The sequence below is a fragment of the Pongo pygmaeus genome, chromosome 21 (assembly GCF_028885625.2).
Source record: "Pongo pygmaeus isolate AG05252 chromosome 21, NHGRI_mPonPyg2-v2.0_pri, whole genome shotgun sequence".
Lineage (NCBI taxonomy): Eukaryota > Metazoa > Chordata > Mammalia > Primates > Hominidae > Pongo > Pongo pygmaeus.
In genome coordinates this window covers 33811309-33818994 of record NC_072394.2, presented here as the reverse complement: position 1 = coordinate 33818994, position 7686 = coordinate 33811309, and the positions used below count along the sequence as shown (strand labels likewise).

Below are 7686 nucleotides of genomic sequence, written 5' to 3'. Positions count from 1 at the left end.
TGCAATCTACCATTTCTTTCTTTCTTTTTTGAGACAGAGTCTCGCTCTGTTGCCCAGGCTGGAGTGCAGTGGCACAATCTCGGCTCACTGCAAACTCCGCCTCCCAGATTCAAGCTATTCTTCTGCTTCAGCCTCCTGAATAGCTGAGACTACAGTGGCCCGCCACCATGCCTGGCTAATTTTTTGTATTTTTTTTGTAGAGACGGGGTTTCACTGAGTTAGCCAGGATGGTCTCGATCTCCTGAACTTGTGATCCGCCTGCCTCAGCCTCCCAAAGTGCTGGGGCAATCTACCATTTCTTATAAGAAAGACCAAGCTGGGCATGATGGCTCATGCCTTTAATCCTAGCACTTTGGGAGGCCAAGGCAGGAGAATTGCTTGAGACCAGGAATTCGAGGTTCCAGTGAGCTGATTGTGCCACTGCACTCCAGCCTGGGCGACAGAACAAGACTGTCTCAAAAAAAATAAGTAATAATAATAAAAAAAGACCACAACAATAATAAATGGCTTTTCTTTTGCTACCTATGAGGGTGCTACTTGTTCCTATTAAATATGTACTGTTAAAAGTAAGGGCTATGGCTTTCCTGCTCATTCCACTCCATGAATACTGACATTCTGGTTTCCAGTGGTGATGGCCATGGAGCTATTAAGGTATTTTTCCCTGCTCTGCCCTTCATTTGGCATTATAATGAATCATCAACATATGGGACATCCTAACATGTCCTTGTTGCTGGGAAGAACCCAAGGCGCACAGAAGTATCGCTCCTTTTCTGTCTTATCCTTTTTCTCTCTATTTTTTTCTCATTAATGAAAAACAAATTAGTGATGAAAATATTATTCCCCTTCTTGGTTCTCCAGCTGTATTATAAAATTCTTCAAAGGCAAGGCCATATCTTCTCTTTGTTAATGTCCCTTCCCCCTCTCCCAGCCTCCTCAGTCAGTGTGGTTGATACCTTCCTTGCCTGCCTGTCTGATCTCAAATGTTCCCGTTCTGGTTCACTGATCTTGGCTCTGCCATGCTCCTCAAGGCAATAAATACCAGTCTGGACTGCCCAGAATGGAGTCCTCTGTCTGTTTTACCAGTTGAGAAGCCTCCTATCCCTCCCTGATCACTCGTCATTCATGAAGCTCCTTCTTCTGTTTTTGACTGTTACCCTGCTCCTGGCCCAGGTCACCCCAGGTAAACAGGATCTCCAGAAGGGGATGGGAGTCAGGGAGCCTGATGCATGTTCAGAGAACTCTGGGGGCTCTGACAGGTTGGGCTGGGAGAATGGCCTGGCAGAGCTCATTGAGGCCTTTAGGTGGTCTCTCTAGTCATGGGGAAGTTTGAGTTCTCTGGTACCAAATGGTCTTCCCAGTGCCCAGTACTTGACCATTCCAACCTTATCTCTGGTTAGCTCTGGAAAAGCTGAACATGATGACCTGAGGATGGGATAGGGTGTAAAGAGAGAGACTTGGGTATGGAGTATAGAGAAAATGGGGACTTTTTCAAAAACGTTCATTGAAAGGATTTGAATTTTCATGTATTGTTGCCTCTAGGAAAATGGTTCTCAAATTTCTGATTGTTTGAGGATTCTGATTCCACTTTTTAATGCAACCTCAAATTATCTGGGTTACCTTAGGTTGTAGGTTCCCTGGAGTAGCTGTTCCTAATTCCCTTGACTGGTTGGGGCCAGAGAAAAGTCCCAGGATGTTGTGAAGAAGGCAGTATGATATTCTTGGGAGTTTTACAGGTGCCCTAGAAGACTTACAGATGTTCAAATGCGTTTATTTAATATTCCTGTCACCTTTCATTGATATGGTCAGAGGGGGTACCGAAGAACAATGAGAAAACTGGCTAATTGCTACTGGGCACCTGGGTACCTTATAATATGGGGGAGATAAAACTCTTGGGAGAAGGGTCCTCTTCCCCCTTCCAAGGAGCTGGCCAAGGAGGGGAAGCTACCCAGTAGGTCCCATGCCACTGAGTTGAGGGGACTCTGGGGGTTCTAACAGGGGGCACAAGTGAAGGAAGAAAGTGTAGTGGTCTATAATCTCCCTTAAATTTAGGGGATCCTGTGTAAGAGCTTCTTCCCCACAGACCTCCTCACTTCCCTCCTACTCCTCTACTGGGCTTTAGCCTCTTCCTTTCCCACCCTTCTGCTTTCTTTCAAAACTGACCCTGTTCTCTTCTTCCCTTTTGTTTTCAGTCATGAAATGTTGGGGTAAGTCAGGCAGGTGCAGAACAACATGTAAAGAAAGTGAAGTATACTATATATTATGCAAAACTGAGGCTAAGTGCTGTGTGGATCCCAAGTATGTACCTGTAAAACCAAAATTAACAGACACAAATACAAGCCTGGAATCAACTTCTGCAGTCCGACACCTCTCTTCCAACCTTGAGTCTCAACATCATGGAATCCTGCAGTTCTATTAAATCATTCTTGGCAATACCCTGTTTCTGTCTGATAGTTCCACCTAGTTATATTTAGAAACAAGTAAATAAAGAAGAAAGGGTGTGTGTGTGTGTGTGTGTGTGTGTGTGTGTGTGTGTGTGTTGTGCACATTAGGAAGGACAGGATGGACCAGTAGGTGGTAATAATCTAAACCTTGCAAATAGCTCCTAGCCTGCTGACCCATAGCTGGTCCCAGAGGATATGAATTAAAGAATATTCATTATATCTACTTGATTCCTGTTTTCTTCTAGACCAGCACTGCCAATAGAACATTCTGCCATGATGGAAATATTTCCTATCTGTGTTGTTCAATATGGTAGCTACTAGCAACATGTGGCTACTGAGCACTTGAAATGTGCCCAGTGTGAATGCGGACCTGAAGTTTTAATTTGATTCAATCTAGCTTTAAATTTATATAGCTAAATGTGGCTAGTGGTGATTGTATTGTACAGCAATGGCTTTAGAGTCTAGGCTGAGGCAGGCTGTGGGTCTCAATCTATGAGGATTTTAGGGGAGTCCAGGAGGCAAGTAAGAGTCTATGATGAACACAAGAACCCATTCTTGGCCCATGGCTTCTCTCTACTCCCACACCAAAGATTATAACTTTCCCTTGATCACACCTGCAGTTCTGCCCCTCAGGGGCTCTTGGGCAATGCCTCTTGTGAGTCTTCCTTGTGGTGGACAGTGCTGGCATCAGGCCATCTGTGGATCCTTGCTCCATCTCTTTCCATCCCCTCTAGTTGTGGCCATGGGACATTGAACTGCTGGCTAATCATTTTGCAGGACTGATCCTGAACTGAGACGACAGGAATTTTACCACATTCAGCCCCATGATCCCAAATATCCCCAACTCTTGCTGCTTATCTGACTAATCTAAAAGAATTTGATTCTTAGACCTGAGTTGAAAAGTTCAATTTTGAGTCACCTGCCTCCTATTCAGCCCTTTCATATTGGAGTCCTGACCTGGCTTCAGCCTTATGTCCCCAGTTCACCTTCCTGATGACAAACTTCAGCCTCAATGTCAGTGTCTAAGTATCACAAAGCTGTCTAAGGAAGAGCGTTCGATGCGAGATCAGATCTGGGGTCAAATCCTTGCTTAATCACACGTCAGCTGCATGACCCTAGGCAAGCCATTTAACCCTCTCTGCTCTATTTCTCGTCTCTAAAATGGGGAACTTTCCTACTCAAGTCATAGGGGTGTCATGAGAATTAAATGAGATAACAGACAGGAAAGTGCCCAGCACAGAATCTAGTGCACATTCAGTTCTTGATAAATGTGAGTAGAATCTAGGTAGATCTCATTTTGTAATTTTCTACTTTTAGGCTCTGCATAGCAATTCTTTGCCTGAAAAAAGTTAAATCCTCCTTCACTACGTTGCCACCAACTCCTACTTCTCAGAGTTAGTAACTCTTAAAGTTGAAGTAAAGCCCTGTACCCTACCGTTTTTTCACTAATTGTCTTACCCTCCTGACTCAATTTCCATCCAGTCTAGCCCTGTAATATTTCTCTTGCTGACTCAGCTCCCTTGCTCTACTCTGCATGGTATCAATGCCAAACTCCCAACCATGGTAGAATACAACCACCTACTTGCCTTCTCTATAGGTAAACTTCATTTTTCAAGACAAGATCTTACTCTGTTACCCAGGCTGGAGTTTGGTGGTGTGATCATAACTCATTACAGCCTTAACCTCCTGGACTCAAGGGATTATCCTGCCTCAGCTTCCCAAGTAGCTGGGACTACATGTGTGTGCTACCACTCTTGGCAGTTAAAATTTTTTTTTTTTTTGTAGAGATGGGGGTCTTGCTATGTTGCCCAGGCTGGTCTCAAACTCCTGGCCTTAAGTGATCATCCTCCTGCCTTGGTTTCCTTAAGAGTTGGGATTACAGGCATAAGCCACTGTGCCTGACTTATAGGTCAGCAGCTGATTGTTCTTAGAAAAAGTAATCCAACTGGTCTCACTGATTTCACTGGAAATTCACGGCCTCCAACCTCAAAGACCACTCAACACTGCCCAGCTAATCTCCTGTTTTTCCCTAAGAAGCTTGATTTCTCATTCTTTGAAGTGACTAGTCCATGATTTTTCCTCTCTCCTCAATCTTCTACCATTCCCTGTGCCCACCAAAATATCACTTCTTGCCTCATATTTCAAGAAAATAGAAGCCATCAGAAGCAACTCCTTCATCTTCTCTCTACTAAGTCTACACACTCCGGTATTGGGTCCTACAGCTCCTGTCTTCCTTTTGTTTACAGTGGAAGAATGATGTCTACACCTGAGAAACTGGCCCCTTTACTTGTCCACATTTGTCTCCTCTCCCCTTCTCAAGAACTTCATATTTATTTGTTCTCCTTATTCTCTCCTTCTCTGCCAGATCATTTCTATCATACAAAGATGCTCGAGTACCTCCCAGATTAAAAAAAAAAAAAAAGATCTCTGAGTCCCACATTCCTCTCTGGATGATGCCTCATTTATTTGCAGTGCTTAAAAAAATACTTCTCAAAATGTTGCCTGCCTTCACTTTATCCATTTTTTCTCATTCACCTTTTAACTCAGTTCAATTTGGCTTTGACTGTGCCATTGAACCTTTTCTAGTAAAGATTACCAACTATCTCCAGTGTTGCCAAACCCAACAGAGGCACCCCTGTTTCCCTCTTATTGACCCCTGAAGAGGTGTTTGACATAGAGGCCATGACATCCTCATTGAAATGCTTTCTTCCCTTGCCTTCTAAGATGGCAGACTCTCCTGGTTTTCCTCTGATCACCTGGGCCATTCATTTTCAGTCTTCTGTCCTGGCTCCTCCTTCCCTTTCCAAAGGCCAGGGACTTGTTTCTAGGCTCCTTTTGTCTTTTCTCTCTGCTCTTTTTCACTAGGTACTTTGACTACCCTCTATATGCTGATCACTCTCAAATTCATAGCTCCTACCCTAAACTTTCCCTAATGTCTAAACTGGTATATCTTCCCCCTTAAATGACATCTCCATCTGGTTACCTAACATATCAGAATGGAACTCCCAATGGGGACCTCACCTCACCAGGCCCTGTTAGTACCCTGTTATTGCCCTTCTTAGTAGATGGTAACAACATGTGCCCAGATGCACCAAACCTACAAGTCATGTGTGATTCCTCACTTCACCTCCCTGCATTCAATTTCTCAGCAAGTCCTGTGACTCTACCTTCAAAACACATATCAAAATTATCCATTTCTCTCCATCTAGTTCAGGCCACTGTCATCTTCACCTGATCTTTTACAATAGTCTCCTGTTTTCTCTAATTAATTTTCCACATAGCAGCCAAACGGTAAATTATTTTCATTTTTTTCAGATCTAGTCCTAAATCCAGAAAGGTAAATGATATCCTATCACTACTCTGTTTTGCACCAAACAATGGCTTTCCATTTCATTAAGAATAAAATCCAGACTCTGTGCCATGGACTGGGAGGCCCTGCCCTACCAGGCCTTGTTCACCTCTCTGGCCTCCTCCTTATACTCAGGTCACCCAGGTTTCCTTTCTGTTCCTTGATGTCAACAAGCTCTTTTCTTGTCTCAGGGCCTTGCTACATGCTGTTCCCTCTTCCCAAGAAGGCTCTGCCTCTGATGTTTATATGACTGTTTTTGTCCCATCCTCCAGGCCTTAATTAAATGCCATTCTTGACAATTATATCTAATGAAGTCCTTTATATCACTATGCAAATGTATGTCCTAGCACTTCTCAAAAATCAGTAATTATTTTGTTCATTTACTTGTTTCTTGTCTCTCTTCCAGGAGAATTTGGGTTTTATGATTGCAGGGACCTTGTTGGTTTTGCTCACCATTCCATGGTGCCTGGCACACTATCAGAACACAATAAGTATTTGCTACCTATATGAATAGTTAAACTCCAAGGATGGTCACTTTCCCACTCAAACAGGTTTTCCTTTTCAAGTTCTTGTGTTTTACCATTGCCTGAAACTCAAGCCTTCTTTTTCCACCCATGTTTTACTCTCCATGATTTAGGAAAACTCCTCTTTCCTTGGTGTGGATGTTCTGAGGAGTGGTGCAGCGTGAGTTTAAGGGAACCTTACGGAAGGGGGCAGTCTAAGATATCCAAGCACTTCTTTTTGAGGTTCTGATGAACATTAGATTCAAGAAGAAAGGACTTTCTTCAATCTGAGCATTCAGGGATTTGAGTACATTATAGAACATATCTAGCAATGGGGAGTGGGTGGGAAGGGAGGGGTAGAAAATACTGTTTGTGCCCAAACTGGAGTTATCTAAATTCTGGTTACATTTACATGAAGCCTTTGTTCTATATTTTGAGTCCATAAAGATCTGTCTGTGTACAGGCAGTCATTCAAGAATCTGAAGGCAGGCCGGGTGCGGTGGCTCACACCTGTAATCCCTGCACTTTGGGAGGCCGAGGCAGGTGGATCACTTAAGGTCAGGAGTTTGAGACCAGCCTGGCCAACATGGTGAAATCCTGTCTCTAGTAAAAATACAGAAAATTAGCCGGGCGTGGTGGTGGTCACTTGTAGTCCCAGCTACTCAGGAGGCTGAGGCAGGAGAATCATGTGAACCCAGGAGGCGGAGGTTGCAGTGAGCTGAGGTCACGCCACTGCACTCTAGCCTGGACAACAGAGCGAGACTCCATCTCAAAAAAAAAAAAAAAAAAAGAAAGAAAGAAAGAAAAAAAAAGAATCTGATGGCAGCTCTATGCTGTCTTGAGACTGACTTTGTATGTTCATTTCTTGACTTCTCACATCAAGTCAGCCATCGAGGCCCCTTGATTCTTCCTCTGTGATGTTTTGGTGCAAACCTTACTCTCCTCACTCTTTTTGGGACTGCTATCTAAGCTCAGTCCCTCATTAGCAGTCTCCCTCCTCTTTCCCATATTTGAGGCCTTCCACCCTGAGTTTTGCTGCTGTCCCTCTAATCTCTCTGCCAGGTCAGATTGTCCCATGTTCTGACACCCAATCTCACAAGAGTTCCTTACTGAATATAGCAACATTCCCTCAACATATTTGAAGATAAAACGCCTTACATTTATTATTGGATGTAATATAAGAGTTCATTAGAGAGCAATTTAAGCAAAAAGGATAATTTCGTGGAAGGATAACATGTAGCTCATAAAATTGACCAGAAGTCTGGACAATCAGGCTTGGAAAGACTGAGACAGAGTGGGCAGCAGAAATAGCCTGCCAAGATCTTACCACAAGCATTGCTGCCAGAGCACTGGGCATCAGTATCACACCTGGACTCTTGCCATTGCTGCTGTC

The 7686-nt window shown here is 43.7% G+C and overlaps 1 protein-coding gene across 1 annotated transcript; it reads left to right on the top strand.

The window, feature by feature from the left end:
- The first annotated feature begins 1059 nt into the window (after nt 1-1059).
- On the top strand, nt 1060-2430 carry DEFB121 (defensin beta 121). Its single transcript, XM_054466869.1, has 2 exons — nt 1060-1180; nt 2190-2430. The coding sequence occupies exons 1-2, from the start codon at nt 1123-1125 to the stop codon at nt 2414-2416; spliced, it is 285 nt and encodes a 94-aa protein (XP_054322844.1). The 5' UTR covers nt 1060-1122; the 3' UTR covers nt 2417-2430.
- The last annotated feature ends 5256 nt before the right edge of the window (nt 2431-7686 follow it).